This window comes from Acomys minous (genome assembly GCF_964271855.1).
Source record: "Acomys minous genome assembly, chromosome: 6".
Taxonomy (NCBI): Eukaryota; Metazoa; Chordata; class Mammalia; order Rodentia; family Muridae; genus Acomys; species Acomys minous.
The window spans coordinates 121,397,486-121,416,379 of record NC_140487.1 but is presented as its reverse complement, the minus strand read 5'-3'; the positions used below and the strand labels follow the sequence as shown (position 1 = coordinate 121,416,379).

At 52.7% G+C, this 18,894-nt stretch overlaps 1 protein-coding gene across 1 annotated transcript; it reads left to right on the top strand.

Annotated features, from left to right (window-relative positions):
- The first annotated feature begins 7,447 nt into the window (after positions 1–7,447).
- Positions 7,448–17,194, top strand: AGTRAP (angiotensin II receptor associated protein). Its single transcript, XM_084786764.1, has 5 exons — positions 7,448–7,603; positions 12,861–12,895; positions 14,666–14,771; positions 15,289–15,484; positions 16,551–17,194. The coding sequence occupies exons 1-5, from the start codon at positions 7,577–7,579 to the stop codon at positions 16,667–16,669; spliced, it is 483 nt and encodes a 160-aa protein (XP_084642890.1). The 5' UTR covers positions 7,448–7,576; the 3' UTR covers positions 16,670–17,194.
- The last annotated feature ends 1,700 nt before the right edge of the window (positions 17,195–18,894 follow it).

The window sequence follows — 18,894 nt, the reverse complement described above, 5'->3', positions numbered from 1 at the left end:
TGGCAGGTCCTTAAAAAAAATGAAACATTCGGGCTGGGGCTGGAGCTAAATTTGTTAACCGTGCTTGCCTTGAGGGCATGAACCCTGCCTGGGCTTCCATCTCCAAGCATGGTGTGAAAGGCAAGAGGATCAGAAGTTAGAGGCCATCTTCTGCTGCATAGCAAGTTGAGGCCAGACTCCAGGAGACTTGTATCTCAAGCAAAACAAAATAAGCCATTCGCCTAGGCTGCACAGGGCCCTGGGTCTGATCCGTTCAGTTTCCTCTGCTCTCCAAGTCTTTTTCCCTCAGCCCCTACACATGGTACCTGCCTTTAGGTGGAGAGTGGTCCCTGTGGATGGTCCTTCCAAGTGCTAATCACAGTCATGACGTGACTTAGGGAGGCAGTAGCTTTCCTCCTGTGCCCATGGCCCTGACCATCCAGCCCAGGGACACTGGGTCACTCCCTCCTAAGCTGTCCTCAGAGTCTCCATCCTGCTGGAAACACACACACACACACACACACACACACACACCACCATGTGCTGCTCACCTGACATGCTGTCGAGTGATCCCCACCCTCCCTGAGGCCATCTCTGATCTCCACTCCTCTATGACAGCAGCAATGTCCCCCTGGAAAGTGGGGCCACCTCTGAGACTGGGGTGCAGAGTGAGGCATCCTTACACACTAGAACCACAATGACAACCCCACCCTTAGCATCGCCACCTAGACCATGTGTCAGCAGATCTGGCTCCAGGAGCCTCTTCGGGAGACCCCTTTAGATCCCCTGCCCCTGGCATCTCCTTCCTGCTCAAACTTTTGCAGAGGACAAAAGCCTTCCCTGCCCCAAGCCCTCCCCAGCCTGGACCACATCCATGAGATGCCAGGGCTGTTTACTGCTCTGGGGTAACCAGTCTGGCCCCAGGGGTCAGGCACCACGGAAAGCAGGCAGATCTAGAAGAAATCAAATATGCTTGGTCTTCTTTCCCAAGTTAGGTCTGATAGGCCTGGGAATGCAGGGTGGGGGGTGGGGGGTGGGGTGGGGGGGGGGTAAGGACTAGGAGCCGAAAAGATCAAAGCAAGTCCTAATACAGATTTACTTTCCTTATTGTTCCGGGGCCTCCCACAGTCCAGACAAGTGCACTGGTCTGGGCTTCTAAGCTCCGTAGGGGGGCTGCCATGGCAGCCAGGGCTGAGAACACAGGCCCCTGTCCTCCCACCTGCTGCAGTATACTGGTGTAAACAAATGGGTCCCTCCCCTCATGTTTTGCTGACCTTAGAGAGGTTACTTAAGGTCTCTGTGCCTTGACTTTTCATCTGCAAAACGCAAATGCTTGGTTCTTACCAGGTATTTAAAACAGTGCCTGGCCCATAAACACACACACACACACACACACACACACACACACACACACACACACAGAGTGCCAGTTAACCAACTTCAGCAGGCCTTCTCTACCACAGTGATCTATCACACACCCAATGCCTTTTTTTTTTTTAATGGTGTCTCACTATACAGCCTTAGCTGGCCTGAAAACTCACTCTGCAGACCACCTTGGCCTGGAAGTCACAATGATCGGCCTGCCTCTGCCTTGAGTGCTTGGGATTAAAGGTTTGCCCCACCACAGCCAGTTCAGGATGCTTTCTTCGTTGCTCCAAAGTGCACTCCATCAATCCAAACACTCAGGAGACAGAAGCAGGCAAATCTCTGTGACTTTGAGGCTAGTCTGGTCTATAGAGAGAGTTCCAGAATAGCAAGGGCTACATAGAAAGACCCTGCCTCAAATAATCAAACAACAATAACAAAAACAAAACAAAGTGCACTTCACACAACAAAAGTCACTGAGCTGGAGATACCCAACTGAGGCAGACCTGGGAGAGCTTGCCAAAATAGAACAATAGCTTTGTGAGTGTGAAGAGGACCCTGGTGGAGAGGAAGCTAAGAGCTGAAGCCTTAAGGACACTCTGACAGATCCCCACGGTCCCCCCCCCCAGACAGGGACTATTTTTCTGGGCATTTGTCTGGAAATAGCAAGGGCTGTTCCCATGGCTGGTAGGAAGGGACCAAGGGCCCTATGACCTGAGATGCAAACTTCAAAGGAAAGTGATGTCTTCTCTGCCCTTCTAGGAGGTCAAATTCCAAGACCAAGCCTATTGTGCTGAGTTGCTCAGGCTGGTGAGTCCTCTCCAAGCCTTCTCAGCGTCCCCAGGCTCCCTCTACAGCTGCCGACAGTGAGCATCCCAGTAAACTGCAAGGAGTGTGTTTGGAAACTAAGGAACCAATGGCCCTGGGTGCCAGGAAAGTGGGGTCTTGAGAGGCCAACAGCTGAGGTTCTCCTTTGAGGGCTCTTGGAGCTGGACTACCTTAATACTACACACAGACCATAGTGAGGGTGTGCTTACAGGCCATAGCAATTGTGAGTACACAGAAAGGGGATGTTCAGGGTGAGCTGGCTCTGTGCAGAACAAAGGGTTTTACACTGCTTGGAGTGAGGTTTCCAAATCCCAAGGAGGAGCTGGTGATGTGGGATAGGTCCATGGCTAAGCCCTTTCTGGCTGCGGAGGCCTAGCATCACCTGGGAGTCTAGTGGAAACAGTAGACCAGGAGCATCTACATAACCTGCAAGAAGCGTATTTAGAAAGTAAGAAACGAGGATCCCTGGGTGCCAGGAAAGTATGCACACACGCACGCACACACACACACACACACACACACCCTGGCATCTGGTTTCTAACACATTCCCCAGGTTGCTCTTAGGTGTGGTGGGTGTCACAGGTCCAGGATACAGACTGAAGACAGATGCTGTTGGGGGTAGGGGACATTTGCACAATTCAGCACTCTCGCATTCAGGATGACTTGGCGACTCTGAGGTCTGTTTCCTGGCAACTTAGCAGCAAGGACAAACTCCACGATCCAAGGCCTGCCCCCTGGATGGTCATCCGCTTTGCTTAGAGGACACCAGGTAAGGCTCCAGGGTCCGGGAGCCTCCATCGTTGGACTTTTAGGTTCTTGGAAAACTCCTTGGAGGGCTGTAGCTCCTCCTTGAAATGTGGGATGGGTGCTATCCTCTGGTTTAAATGCCACATTGCATGTATTCTCTGAGCTGTAAATAAAGAGGGGACAGTTGCTAAAGCCACTTCTTGTCCCTGTTCTTCCAGAAGACGGTCCGTCTGGCTGTCAGGGAGCATTGCCAGAGTCCTGAGAGGGGACGCTGCTGCTCTTGTCGTCACTTCCTATTCATTGACTCCCACATGTTTGACCGAGGTCTTCTCTGAGCGAGCCAGGCAAATGTGGTCCCTCCCTCGCCTGAACCACACCCACCACTTAGGTCCTTTAGTTGGATATCTGGGTCCGCAGGCCTGGAGCGGCTGGGGTTCCCAAAGGAGTTGGTTGGGGGGGTGGGTGTCCCAGCAGGCTGGCCAGCAGCAGCAGCTGCAGCAGCCACCTGCTTCAGGGTGGTGGAAAACAAAGCACTGTCAGTCCCGGGAGGCGTGGGAGGGCTCAGATGCCATCTTGGGAAAGCTTGTGAACTGCCTGCGGTGGCCTGGCTTGGCACCAGAGAGAACATCTCTTATCTGCATCCTGCTCCTGCCAGTGCTACCCCTGTCTGCTTACGAGGTCCTCTCAGGTCCGGCTGATCAGACAGAGCAGGGCTGGCTCCAGCGGCAATGGCTTTGATATGCCCAAGCCAAGGCCGAGCGCAGACACTTTTGGAGCCTGGTGTCCCTGCAAGACTTCCCTTCCCAGCTGGGCAGAGTGAGTGGGGACCAGCTTTCCCAAACCTAGGGTTTCTCAAATCATGGGTCACTCCATCCAGCTCCAGCATCATCCAAGACACCACAGGGCCTCTGTCTCTGTCCCTAGAGTGCTCCTGAGACTAGGACTACAAAGCCTGCACCAAGCCTTTCTTACTTTGCCCCAGCCCAGTGAGCCAAGGTACTCCACCTGAGGGTGGCTCTAGGGGACCAAACCCAGAATGTCCCCTTCCTACAGACATCAAAGGTCATGCCTTCTCTGTCCCAACTGTTCAGTTCTGCCACTGCATGGAAGCAGATGCTGTGTGCCAATAAAACTTTATTGCTATGAAAGAGCAATGGGCTGGATTTGGTCTCTGGTTTACTCTAGTCAATGGCTACAGGAAGGGCTATGGTTTCCTAGCATGCTTCCTGTTCTGGCATGCCAACTTAATTATATGTTTCTAGATATTAGTGGTCCTGAGATAAAGGACCAAGGACAGACAAAGCCAAGGCCATGAAGGTGTCAGCAGCCTCAGAGCACAGCAGCCTCAGAGGCTGATCTGTTGGCTTGTTAAAGAAACAGAACCAAAGCTGGGTGTGGTGGCTCATGCCTTTAATCCCAGCACTCGGGAGGCAGAGGCAGGTGGATCGCTGGGAGTTCGAGGCCAGTCTGGTCTACAAATCGAGTCCAGGATGGCCAAGATAACATAGAGAAACCCTGTCTCAAAAAACAAAACCAAAAAAAAAAGAAAGAAAGAAAGAAAGAAAGAAAGAAAGAAAGAAAGAAAGAAACAGAACCAAATTTGGCCTGGTGGCTCTCTGCCTGCAATCCCAGCACTTAAGTGGTGGAGGCAGAAGGATCAGAAGGTCAAGGTCACCTTCAGCCAGATAATGACCCTATATATCTCAAAACAGAAAGATCAAAGGAAAAAAAAAAACCCAACCCAACAGGTATTTATAGTCATATACTTTTAAATAGCTATATGTTTATATAGTGTACATGTATGTATCTGTGTGTACATATCAACACACAGCTTTATTTTATTTTAAGCACTTGGCTGTCTAAATTGTGTGGACTGGCAAGTCCACAATCTGTAGAACAGGCTGGCAGGCCAGAATGCCTGAGGCCAGATTTCTTCTCCAAGGCCTCCAGTTTTGGTCTTAAAGCCTTCAACACACACACACACACACACACACACACACACACACACACACACACACACAGAGCCCTGCCCACCACAGAGGCTCTCGAGCTTGGCTCCCTAGCCCATCACCACACTTGGACATGGGGCAAAGTTTCTCTGACAGGAGATGCAGTTCTGGGATTCTCCTTGCTCTGTCAGTCGTCCCAAGCTGTGAGTGATGGCAGGGGCTGGTACTATTACCTGTGTGCACTCCTGAGCCTGGCACACTCAGGACATGAAATCTCAGTCAGGGCTGGGATGGACAGAGCGCAGAGTGAGTGGGTAGGAACTGACTAAACATTTTGCTCCTTTTCCATCTTTGTCTTCAGCTCACCCCTGCACACACGCATGGCATATCCCAAAACTGCCGGTGCACACAGGGGACCGGAAGCTGGATGCCTGGGCTCTTTGGGTCCCTGTGACTGAGTCAGGGTAGCCTGGTACATGTGACATGTGGTTCTGCATTGCCTTCCTGTGTCCTCAACCTTAACCTTCTAGCAGGTGCCTGGTACAGAGGGGGAAGATTCTTGAGAACCCAGCCATGGCTTCTATTTATTGAAGGAAGCCCCCACCCTCCTTGTAACTCAAAGGGCTTGGAGCATCTTCACTGAGGAGAGAAAGTTAGGCACAGAGAAACACAGGTCTCTCGGGTCTGTTTGGCCAGAGTGGTGCTAAGCTAACTGGTGGTGGACTTGGAGGCTTTGCTGGAGTCTGACTCCAAAACCAGACCCTACGTCCATGAGCCCTTGGCCCTCTCAAATGGTTCCAGTTCACTGAGCACCTATAAGGAGCAGATCACTGACAAGTCTCCCACCCCTCCTCAGGAACTTGGAGTCCCACATTCCCGAGAGAGGTTGCACCATGGCGATTCCTCCTGGGAGGCGCCTGCCACTTGATGGGATATGGAGGCCCCCTTTTCCTCATTCCTCTCTCTTTTTTTTTTTTAAGATTTATTTATTAATGCATTCTATGTGTGAGTGCTCTGTCTTCATGCACACCAGAAGAGGCAATCAGGTCCCATTGCAGTGGCTGTGAGCCACCGTGTGGTTGCTGGGAATTGAACTCAGAACCTCTGGAAGAGCAGACAGTGCTCTTAACCACTGAGCCATCTCTCCAGAACCCCCCCACCCCACCCCATTCCTCTCTTATCTCTGACTACAGCTGCCTGGGTACCGATTCAGGCTCCAGCATCTGACCACACTGTGCAAGGAAAGCAAACCTCCAAGAGACTGTGGGATCAGATACAAGGAAAGCAAAAACCCAGAGAAACTGGCAACTGATAGGCATCTTGGGGTGGAAGGACCAGGGCCACAGCCACTCTCGTGCGTACATAGACAGAGCCCTCAGCTGCACCCAGAGATAGAAATCCCAACACCATCCATGCAGAAAGATGGGAGGACAGAGTCAGGTGGTGGTGGCGCATGCCTTTGATCCCAGCACTCGGGAGGCAGAAGCAGGTGGATCCCTGTGAGTTCGAGGCCAGCCTGGTCTACAAAGTGAGTCCAGGACAGCCAAGGCTACACAGAGAAACCCTGTCTCAAAAAACAAAAAAGAAAAAAAAATATATGAATGAAATTCATTGTATAAATACGTAAACCTGGCCGGGTGTGGTGGCGCACGCCTTTAATCCCAGCACTCAGGAGGCAGAGGCAGGCGGATCGCTGTGTGTTCGAGGCCAGCCTGGTCTACAGAGTGAGTCCAGGACAGCCAAGGCTACACAGAGAAATCCTGTCTAGAAAAAACAAAAAACAAAACAAGACTTTTCATGTCATGATGCTCCTCTTGCCTCAGCCTCCCAAGTACTGTCAGTTACTGGCTTGACCCACCATATCTGCTTTCACCTTTTTCTTTTCTTTTCTTTTTTCTTTCTTTTAAAATGTACTTTATGAAATTCATTTGAAATCTAATAAGCTTGAAGGAGAATTTTAATACCGTAAGAACTGGGCTTTGAATTTTTTCAGATTTTATTTATTGTATCTTTATGTGTATGAATATTTTTGCCGGCATGTATGTGTGTATATATGTATGTATGCGCAGTGTGTGTGTCTGGTGACTGCTGCGGAGGACAGAAGAGGGCGGCTGGATCACAGGTACATGGTTTTGAGCTGCCATATGGGAACCAAACCCAGGTCTTCTGGAAGGACAACAAGTGCTCTTAACCACAGAATCACCTCTCCAGCCCTCGCTTTTTTCTTTAAGAACTTAAATTAATTCACTGACCCTCACAAGGACGATGAGGTAGGCACTGTACTAAGCCTTGTACAAGGGATGTCCTGGGGCAGACACCAGCTGTTATCACAACCGCAGCAGTTTCTGCCTGGCTGCCCCAGGATCTCCAGGCTACAGATGGTCCTACCACCTCCCCTCGATTCTATTTAGGCAGCCCGCTGCGCCCTAGGGTGCCGAAATCCGGATCTTCTGCTTGAAGCGCACCGGTTGCTTGAGGCCTAGGCGGTGGCCCGAGCCTCAACCTTGCTGCAAGAGCCAGCGGCACAGACGCTGTCTCCTAGCAACCAGCTGCAGTCACGTGGCTGCGCGAGTTGGTCTCACGTGGCTCAGCGCCGAGCCACGGTTGGAGCTGGCGCACCCGACGGGCGGGGCCGGGAAGTTTGTTCCTGAGTTCGGAGCCCAGGAGTCCCCGCGGCCGTCACGCAGGTGCCCTCCGCCGGGGTCGGGATGGAGCTGCCCGCCGTGAACTTGAAGGTGTCCGCGAGGCCCGGGCGGGCGGGAATTCCAGGACCCTTGGGGAACGGAGTCAGAGCAGAAGGGAAAGCGCAGAGTCTTGGGGGAGGAGGCAGCGGACACCGAGAGAGAGGGACACCTGGGGACTGGGACGGACAGGGCCGCCCCTCCCGGACAGACCCAGGCAGGCCCAGGTCCTGGGCTGACCCGGCCTGCGCTCCTGGTGTCCCGCAGGAGCAGGACAGGGGCCACCTTTCCTCCTGAGAGGTCAGACCCCCTCCGGTGCAGTCCCAGTGGTCCCCTCTGTGTGTTGGCGCAGGTTAGGAAAAATCTGGTGTCCCCAAACAATTGCTTTTTCCCTAATTTCCGCATGCAGCGTCCTTATGTCGTAATTAAAAAGCGGGAACTGCAGAAGTTTCCTAAAAGAGAGAGAGAGAGAAAATAGAGTGGGGCTGCCCTCGGTGTCTTAATTTCCTGAGTTCCTTTTCTCTCTCAGCCCTCTTGCTGTGCAACAGAGGGTTTGGCCACTTAGCTTTGGTCAGAGGGGCGTGGACCTGGAACTAAACCGGCCATCTTAGGCCTTGGTGCAGGCTCTTTGAAACCCTTAGACTCTCAGGTGTCACAGCTTTTAGCAGGCGTTGGTGTCTGAGACCAAAGGGACCAAGAAGAGATTGGTGGCTTTGGAGCAGCGAGGTACCGCCACAGATGAGAGCGGCTGTGACTTGCTCTGGCCGGTTTCCCGTTCCTAAGCTCCTGGCCACCAGCAGCTGGAGAAAGACACGATTAGAGCAAAGGAATGGGCTTGAGTGGATCCCTGAGCTGGGGAGAGGTTGACTGGCCGCTGCAGGGCTGGTTGCCTGTCCTCAAATAAATTAGAGGGCAGCTTGAGCCTCAGTGGGAGGGCATTTGAATAGCCCACACCAGGCCTGGGGTTTGAGTCCCAGTAGCACACACAAATAATAGTAACAAAACATAGGAACAGGTGAGAAAAGACCTGGTGTTTATGGGCCAATATTCATTTGATCTAAGGGTCTCGTGTCGTACAGGCTAGCCTTGAACTTACTGTGTAGCTGGGGATGACCTCGAACTTCTGATCCTCCTGCCTCCACGTCTGGGAATGAAACCCAGGGCTTCTTGTGTGCTAAGGAAACACTCTTACCGGCTAAGCCATAGCCGCAGCCTGAGTTGGTTATTAGTCTCCGTCCTCCACTGAGAAAGCTGAAGCCGTACTCTGATGGTTTTTGTTTTGAGTCAGGGTCTTGCTAACTCTGGCTGGCCTGGAACTCGCCATGTAAACCAGGCTGTCTCTGAACTCACAGATATCTGCTTGTTCGTGCCTCCTGAGTGCTGGCGTTAAAGGCGTGCACCACCATACCCGGCCAGAGAAGCTATATTCTTTTACAGAGGTGCAGACTTCAGCTTAGATCCCACAAGTAAATTGACAGGGTCCTCCAAGAAATAAGTGGTCCAGCCGGGATTTGAACCCCTAAAGACTGAGCTCCACTGCTTTGACATTTCCTGGTATCTGGTTGTTTAGGGCTGACTTTGGTTTTGATGGACTGTGTCAGCTTTGAGAGCCTGATAAAGCATCCAACGAAAGCGTGAGCTAGATGGGGCCGGGCGGTGGTGGCACACGCCTTTAATCCCAGCACTCGGGAGGCAGAGGCAGGCGGATCTCTGTGAGTTCGAGGCCAGCCTGGTCTACGAAGCGAGTCCAGGACAGCCAAGGCTACACAGAGAAACCCTATCTTAAAAAACAAAACAAACAACCAAACAAAAAACAGAAGTGTGAGCTAGATGAGCCTTTAGGCCCAGGATGCAAAGACTGGTCCCTCCTTTGATCTGACTGACAAGCCCTTTGCCTCCATGGATCTTAGCAGGGGCCAAGCAGAAGCAAGCGAGCATCAGTAGAGCTTGTGAAGTAACACATAGGAAGGGCATCCAGTCACTTTGGGGCTTCACATCAGTGACAAAAAAAAAATTATTATTATTATTTTTTTTTTTTTTTTTGGTTTTTCGAGACAGGGTTTCTCTGTGTAGCCTTGGCTGTGCTAGACTCACTTTTGTAGACTAGGCTGGCCTCGAACTCACAGCGATCCTCCTGCCTCTGCCCCTGAGTGCTGGGATTAAAGGCGTGTGCCACCACGCCCGGCTTCAGTGACAAAATTTTACTGTGCATCTTGGTATTGGGGACATACTGAATTATCCATAAGCTGATAATTCAAAATGAGCCTGGGCGTTCCATTGTTTTGTCTGCCAGATCTGGTAACCCTGTGGAAGGCGGTTAGGACACCACCGTTGCCCCCTCTTGACTCCACCCCTCTGTCCTAAAAGACATGCCTGCTATGGCCCAGCCCAGCTGGAGTGAGTTATGGGGCCAGGGTAAAAGAAGCAGTTGCCCCAGGCTCTGTGAGGGAAGTTGGTCCCTCCCTGGGCCTCCCCCATGCTTCTGCTGAAGCAGGCGCTGAGCTGAGCAGCTCAGGTTGGGCGGACGAGAGTAGGGAAGCTGGCAGTGGTGGTGGGGCCTGCTGCTTAGAGTGTTTTACCCATCTCCATCTCCTGGTCTCGGGAGAGAGGGTGGCAGTCGGATGAGGCTGGAAGACTTGCCCAAGCTCATCTGTGGAGCCAGGGTCTGTTCCATGGGTTTGACTCCCAAAATCTGCCAGATGAACAGGGCAGGGCCTCCTGGATAGCCCTTGAACTCAGCTGTCCTTGGGGCATCCTACTGTCTTATTTAACAGGCCACCAAGCGTATGTGTTTGGGAGGACACACCGGAATGTACTAAATCGTGGTCTGGGAAGTCCCCACCCCCTCCCTTGGGAGTGAAAAACAAAGGCTTTTTTTTTTTTTTTTTTATTGCAGGCAGGATACCACAAGCCAGGCAGGGTCTCTACACCACAGCGTCAAACAAAGGGTTAATAACCGTTGTGGCCCCTTGACACCCTCCCTTTTCTAAGTTAAAGTTCCTGAGAGTGGACAGGCTTTGGGACCAGGTTTTAAGGTCAGGTGTTGACACTGAGTTAGCTTGTGTGACAGTAAGGAGGAAGAGGTGGAAAACAAGTTGTGCCTTCTAGGGTGATGAGGGGGTTAAAAACTCAGACCAGAAGCCAGACAGGGGGGTCTCTGTGAGTTTGAGGCCAGCCTGGCCTAACAGATAGAGTTCCAGAACAGCTAGGGATACAGAGAAACCCTCTCTAAAGACCAAAAACAAAAAATACCAGCCAACCAAACAAACAAACAAAAAACTAAAAGAACAAAAACCCTGGACTCTCTTTTGTTTTTTCAAGACAGGGTAGCCAATTTACTTTTCAAGATCTGTGCAGCCTTGGCTGTCCTAGACTCACTTTGTAGACCAGGCTGGCCTCAAACTCACAGTGATCCACCTGCCTCTGCCTCCTGAGTGCTGGGATTAAAAGCATGTGCCACCACGCCTGACCTTCTATTTTTGTTTTTCAGTGCACACCTTTAATCCCAGCTCTCAAGGAGGCAGAGGCAGGTGGATCTCTGAGTTTGAGGCCATCCTGGTCTACAGAGTGAATTCCAGAACATCCAAGGCTACACAGACAAACCCTGTCCTGAAAAACAAACAAAAAGATTTATTTATTATTTACACAGCGTTCTGCCTGTATGTTCACCTGCATGCCAGAAGAAGGCGCCAGATAACATTATAGATGGTTATGAGCCACCATGTGGTTGCTGGGAATTGAACTCAGGACCCCTGGAAGAACAGCAGTGCTCTTAACCTCTGAGCCATCTCTCCAGCCCTGTTGACTCTCTTTATAGACCAGGCTGGTCTTGAACTCAAAAGGATCTTTTTTCTTTTTGCTGTTTTGTTTTGTTGTTGTTGGCTGTTTGTTTGTTGAAACAGGGTTTCTCTGTGTAACAGCCCTGGAACTCACTTTATAGACCAGGATGTTCTGTAACTCACAGAGATCCACCTGCCTCTGCCTCCCAACTGCTGGGATTAAAGATGGGTGCCACCACGCCCGGCCTGAGACTGCCTCTTGATAGGTTGCTTTCCATGGTTCTGCAGTATTACTGTCTGTCATATTCCCTGGAGACAGGGTCTCTCACTGAACTTGGAGCTCACTGATTTGGTCAGTGAGCCCAGGGACCCTCCTGCGGCAGAATGCCTTCCTGTAGGCAGGCGTGACAGCTCCTGGCAGCCTTTTCCTGCCTGTCTCTCCTGGCCGAGCACATGGCTTTGCCCTCGGCCTAACCCTGCCATCTGCAGCAGCATAGCTCCTGGCCTCTCAGGAAGTCTCTGCCTGCACCATGCCCTCCTCCCACACAGAGGGCTGGGCCTGGCTCCCTGCCTGGGCCTGACTGCTTAGCACTCAGCCAGGAAGCCTGAACCCACCGTAGCTGACAGCGCCCTTGTCTTCTCACGGCCTCAGCCCCTCCTGTCTTAGCTCTCCAGGCCATGTCCCCTCCATTACCAGGAGAGGCCAGTCCAGGTCCAGGGCTGAGATTTCAAGGATGCCAGCAGCAGTAAAAGTGTATTCTAGAAACCCAGGCAGAGCGGAGGGATTGTGTCTTTAAGATGAGTCATAGGGTGATGTGTCCTGCAGTCTCAACCTCCCTCCATCATTAAACTTGAACGCTGAGCTGCCAACCACTGCTTTTACACCGCCGCCTCTACTGTCTCCCACCTCTCCCCTTACTCGTGTGTGTGTGTGTGTGTGTGTGTGTGTGTGTGTGTGTGTGCGAGTGTGTGTTTTGAAACAGGCCTAGGTTAGTCTTAAACTCATTTTGTAGCTGAGGACGGTCTTGAACTTCTGATCCTCCTGCCTCCACCTCCCAAGTGCTAAGATTGCAGGTACTCACAACTGTGCCTAACATATGCAGTTTATTTACTCAGTGTGGGGCTTGAACGCGGGGCTACAAGCCTGCTAACAAGCCCTGGGTCCCAGCCCCACCAATTGCTCCTCCCTTGCAGCTAATGTGGCTGCCTTCCCCTCTGGGGCCCATGGCTCTGGCTCCAGGTCCTAAGAGCCCACTCCTTGTTGGAGGCCCCTCCCATCTTCCATTGAGACTTCTGATTCCAGGGCTCATGGAACCCCCAGCCCTTGGAAACAGGAAGCGGGAGAGGTGCCTGCTCCTGGCCAGGCAGCTCTTTCTTTACCACAGACTCTTTACTGCTGCCTGAATTTAAGACATTTGTGAGACCCTTGTAGGTGCCTGGCAGGGGCCCCTATGTGTTCTGGCTCCGTAAGTGTTGTGCTGCCTGTAACATTGCATTCACAGACTTACCCAACCCCTGTCCTTGTGCCACAGGTTATTCTCCTGGTTCACTGGCTGCTGACAACCTGGTGAGTGACTCTGGGTGTCTCCTGGCTGTGTGCTGTGTCACCTGCGGTCTGTGCCCACACTTCCCTGGGGTCAGTCAACAGGTCCCGTTCTGCAGTGTTTCTGCCTGTCACCTCAGCAGTCCATTGTGCTGAGGGCTGGCTCTGCTTTCCCTCTTAACCGTGGAATAAGGATTGGCCTCTGAGCCGTGCTTGCTAACCGAGCCCTAAGTGGGACTCCAGGGACAGCTTGATCTCTGCTGTCGTTTCTGCCCAGCATAATTTCTCTGGAAAAAAAAAAAACAGTTCAGGAAGCCACTGAGATCACATGTTTTGCAGGCTTTGAAGGGCAGTGCACATGCCAGCAGCTGTGAGTGACACCAACAGCGGAAGCAGGGGTCACGTTCCCTCAGGTTCCTCACTGGTCACAGGCAGGGCTCACACCTAAAGCAGATGCGACAGAAGATAGGAGGGAAAACATCACGCCTCTTGGCCTAATTGCCCATCCCAGTGTTCCAGCCTGGGCCCTGCTGTGTGTCAGGTCTCAAAGAAACCCAGACAAGCCTCAGTAGCTGTGGCTCCTCCCAGCTCTGCCAGCATCACTCAGTCGGTCCCTGTAGCTCCTCTCAGCACTTCTCACCCTAACCCTCTCCCGTCCAGCTTCTGATTCCTGTAACTCAGCCTCCCCCCGCACCCCCGATTTTTCAAGACATGGTCTCTCTATGTAGCCCTGGCTGTCCTAGACTAGCTTTGTGGATCAGGCTGGCCTCGAACTCACAACGATCTACTTGCCTCTGCCTCCCGAGTGCTGGCATTAAAGGTGTGCGCCACCACGCCCTGGCTTATAACTCAGCCATTTTGGCTTATGTGTGGTCTTTGTTCTGCTCCTGGCTCATCTCCTGGACCCTTCATTGTCTGTTTGCCCTCTCTCCTCTTTCCTCTCTCTCTTGCTTCCTCTGTCGCTCTCCCTGACACTTCTTCTCTCATGGCCCGGTTCAGTCTGCTGGTCCTGTTTAGTCTGGACCCTTCCAGAAGCCACGTCTATTTTCTCCCTCATATGTAGACTAAAACCTTCTCCTCAGCTGACTCCTAGGAGCATCAGGGCCTCATTTCATTCACTGAGCTGCTGTATGAGCTGCTCAGTCACCTATGAGGTCTGTGCCTCCCAATCTGTAAAGCAAGGCTCCTAATAACACCTCCCCCAGGAGCAGCTGTGAACGCATAGACTTAGAATGTGTAGGTTGGCTCCAGGTCCCAGGAAGTGTCCTACATTAACTGTGGTAAGCCAGCTCTTCAAGCAGAGTAGTAAGTGATGTCAGTTGACAGTGGTACCCGGAAAACAACAGCAGGGAGGGAGTCAGGTCAGGTGGACAGGAGAATGCATCTCTCTGGCAATGTCTAAGCTCTAAGATAACAAGAAATAGCTGTGTGTTCAGGGAAACGAAGCCTCAGTGGGCAGCAGTCAGGAGGTAAGGATGGGGCTACAGCAAAGAAGGAATCTTATTCTAAACCTGTCAGAAAACTGTTGGAAAGGTTGGTATGGAGTCACATGATCTGATTCATACGCTGCTTGCTATTCCAAGAACTTCCTGCAGGGGGCAGGAGTGACAAGCAAGACCTGTACAGACAAGATATGGGCCCTATGCTGGCAGGAGAGGATGGAGGAGGCCAGGTTGAGGAAGCAGGAGGTCTATTCTCAAAGAGACTAAGACCCTGGAGCAGAAGGGAGGAGCTGTGGGAGGGGTGGGCAGCTCAGGGTGGTGACTGGCGGATTGATAGTGTCTCTCTCTTCAGGGGCTGCATGGTGTTTTCAGGCTCCTATGCCTGGAGCAACTTCACTATCCTGGCCCTGGGCGTGTGGGCTGTGGCCCAGCGGGATTCTGTTGATGCCATAGGCCTGGTGAGTGGGGGGTGGGAGAGAGGGCAGGGAGCGGGCTCCATCCGAGTGCCCTTCCCCTTCTCTCTTCCTCATAGCCTCCCTTATTCTTTTCTAAAGCCATGGACACAAGGCTGGAGAGCCGCTAGCTGGGCTGGCTACACAGCTCCCCACCGCTGCTGCTGTCTTCTCCAAGACAGACAGCTTTTCACACTGAGGCCATGGGGCCTTAGGAGAACAGTAGAGGGGCCTTTCCTTGTTTTCTTGTCCCGTAAATAGATGATATGGACTCAAAGGGACTGTCCCTCTCAGAAATTCTGGAGCCAAGTGTTGGGCCCCATCGTGACCCCAATGGCAGGAGATGGGCAACAGTCTGGAGCCAGACTCCTGTGTCCTGTGCCTAGGCCATGCAGGTGCCAGTCACAAGATGTATTCCAGGCTGGTTTGTGTGAGAGAAGTTTGTGGTCGGGTGGGGAGCCAGTGCCCGTGACCCTGTGACGGTGTTTCAGTGCCCATGACCCTGTGACGGTGTTTCTTGCAGTTTCTTAGCGGCTTGGTCATCACCATCTTCCTGGACATTATCTACATCAGCATCTTCTACACACATTTCGCCATTGGGGACACTGGCCGCTTCAGTGCCGGCATGGCCATCCTCAGCCTGTTGCTCAAGCCCTTCTCTTGCTGCCTCGTCTACCACATGCACCGGGAACGAGGGGGTGAGCTCCCACTCCGCTCAGGTAAGCCCCACTCCTCTCTTCCTCCCCCTGGTCCTGTGTGCAAGCTCCTAGTCACTACTGCAAAAGCTGTGGCCCAGCTGCAGGGATGGTGTGACTTTTCCTGTTGTCAGACTGTGGGCAGCCTTGGCGGCTGTCCCTCAACCACAGGTGAGGCCATGGAGGGGTTCTGCTCCCAGAGGCAGCAGGGAGCCACTCCTTTGGGCCTGCAGGTGGCTGTGGGGGACAAGTCCTTCCTTCTCTTCTCACCCAGCCCTGGCTCTGGAGCTCCTGCCATGTGGAATGTACCCCTCTGGGCAGGCAGCTCAGGGAACCCTGGGTGCCAGCTCTCTAGTCTCTGGCCTAGCCCACACTGTCCTCTCTGGTGGTGAGCCAAATCATTTTCCTGCCCTCTCTGACCCTGGTCTCCTCGGGGAGCTGAGCATGGTTCCCCAGGTGGCCTGGGGATCCCCTGAGAAATTACTGAGCGAGGACAGGAGTGGCCTGTGGCTTCCCACTGTGGTCTTTCCCAGTGCTACCTCGACCTGCTCAGATGTGACGGGATCAGAGGAGAGAATGACGGTCTATTGCTCTGTACTCCTTAGCCCCCGCTTTCTGGGGACAGCAACTGTGCCAGGCTCTATGGCTTCTAGAGACCATGATATGTATTGGTCATTGAGCCTGCCAGAGAGCAGGAGAGGAGTCTGTGGGCCCAGGAGTAGCCACCTCTCCTCAGATTACTGAGCACATGCTGCGGGGCAGATGTGGCACAGCAGCCGGTAGCCATCAACCATAGGACCTGCTTTTTTGGTCTGAACCCATTGTCATCTGCTTCAAGCCACATAATATCAAATCAAGCTGTCTCTCTGACCCTCCAATAACTCATGTGTAAATCTGAGCTGTGCCCCATACAGACACGAGGATTGAGCGGATGCTGTCTGCTAACGGCTGGTGTCTGGGCCTCTACTATTGCCCATTGTCCTTGGTATCAGGATACCAGGCACTAGCCATGGCAGAGGGTGGCTCTGTCTGTGCTTAGCAGAAGGCCCCATGGTCTCACTTTCTCTCTTTCATGTTTCATGTCCTCTAGATTTCTTTGGACCTTCTCAGGAGCATAGTGCCTACCAGACAATTGACTCGCCAGACTCACCTGCAGACCCCTTTGCAAACCTGGAGAACAAGGGCCAAGCTGCCCCCCGGGGGTACTGAGCTGTTCCCTGGCCTTCCTGGTGCTCAGCAGGATACACCTCCTTTTCCTGGACCTACAGTGGGCATCTCCATTCCCTACCACAGAGGTGACCTGAGTCATGTGCCTTTGGAGGTCAAAAGCCCCTAGCTTCCCAGCTGAGAAGAGCCCAGTCCTAACTCCAGGCTACCCCTCCCTTCAAGACATCTGCTAGCCCCAGGCTAGCACTGTGCTTGTTTTGTTTTTTTTTTTAACTCTTACCCAATAACTACAGCACACTCCTGCTGAGCTCTGCAGAGTGCTGCAGGGCTAACCAGGCCTGAAGGGCCAGTGATCACTGCCTCTCAGGCTGCCCCAAGATGGCTCAGCCCTTCCTAGCAGCTCTGGGAACTTCTGGTCCTCAGCCTGCCCTGCATAAAGCCAAGTCCCTGTGCCTGTCACTGCCTTATGACTTGCTTGGTGCCTGGCGACTGCAGGCCTGGATGCAGTAGGTCTGCAGAGGCCCCGATCAGAGCCCTGACATTAAAGTTCAGAGGTTCTATGCCTGAGCTGTGTTGAGCCATGTTTGATCTCCCAGCTGGGACTTGCCTGGGGATGAGTTCACCTTCAAATCAGTTGCAGGTGGAACTTGGTCTGAGCCATCCATTATGCTGGGCTCCTTATGGGTCTGCCGGGAGGAGCCTGGCTCCAGACAAACGGGGAGGCGTGGCGTGTAGATACCTGTCCTCTGAATCAGATGCCCCTGCGCTGGTTTAAATCCTGCTCTGCCACTTGCAGCTGTGTGAAGCACTTCCCGTGTCTTCTAGCAAAGAGGTTGTTATAAGCTCCAGTGACAAAGGTGTGAGTGACCAATTGCACTGCCCCTGAGATTGAGCCATGAGGCAAGGCATGGGCAGCTTTCTCTAGTCCCTGTGTTCTGACCACAGTCCACTGCCTCCTGAGGTGGCGTGGCCAGGACCCCCACTCTTATTCAACTGCTAGATCTCTGGGGACAGATACTTGAAGACTTATGGGGAGCCACAGGCTGGGCCAGAGTCCTGAAAGCAGCACACACCTGTAGGCAGTCGGAGGCTGAGTGATAGCAATTGTGAAAAGTGAAACAGCCTCTGGGGGAGGGGAGTTGTGGTCCATCTGTGTGTGGAACAGCATCCTGTCTAATCAGCAGAAAACCGGGACCTGTTGACATCCACACTGAGCCCAGTGTAAGCAGACAGGGTGAGGAGCAGCATGTGCCACTAGAGGGCAGTAATTGTGACTCGGCCTCTCACAAAATCCTTAGGTTTGTTTGAGAGTGTGTGCAGCACAGCATCTAACATGAGCTGGGGCCCAGAGAAAGGACTCAGCGGCTCAGCCCAGAAAAGACGTCTACTACTGAGCCTGATGGTCTGTGTTTGGTCCCTGGAACCAGATTCTGAGACTGTCCTCTGACTCCCACACTCTTGCCATGGTATGAAGTTACACACACACATACAAAAGTAGATAAATGTAAAAAAAGCAACTCAGAAAATTAAAACCTGTCTTTTGGGCAGATGAGGTAGTGCATGCCTATAATCCCAGCACTCTGGAGGCAGAGGTAGATGGATCTCTGAGTTTGAGGCCAGCCTGGTCTACAGAGCGAGTTCCATGACAGCCAGGGCTCTATCACACAGAGAAGCCCTGTCTCAAAACAACAACGAAAGAAAGAAAGAAAGAAAAAAGAAAAGACATGTTCTGGGACACAAGTCAAGTTCATAATTGCAAAGGCCTAGGAGGAGGAGGAGGAAGATGCATGTGGCCTGAGGCGAACAGGATGAAAAACCCAAGTTGCTTCTTGTGATTCTGTAAGGGTTCTTGGCAGAGCGAAGGCCCAGGCTGTCAGTGCCTGCGTCCCTTGGACTAGGTCAAGCTAGCAGAGACTGACAAAATGAGGGCGGAGCTTGGTCCCAGCAGCTAGGACAGGTCACAGCCTGCATCCTCCTGGGTTCCAGGCCCCCAAATCTGACTGACTTTATGGAGGGCCAGAGGAGGGCTGTTGCTGGGAGATCCCCCAACAGCAGTCCGAGACCTGAGCAAGGGAGCTGACAGAGAAGAAGCCCTGAGGCAAGCAGAAACGCGGCGCGGCGCCACTGCTGCCTGGCTTTCTACACAGTAGCTCCATGAAAAGGAGCCTGAATAGGTGGGGGAAGAGCGGGAGTAGTGGCAACGGTGGACAGGAGCGGTCCAAGTGGAGGGCCAGCCCCCCGGAAGCCTGGGTAGCAGCACTGGCCTG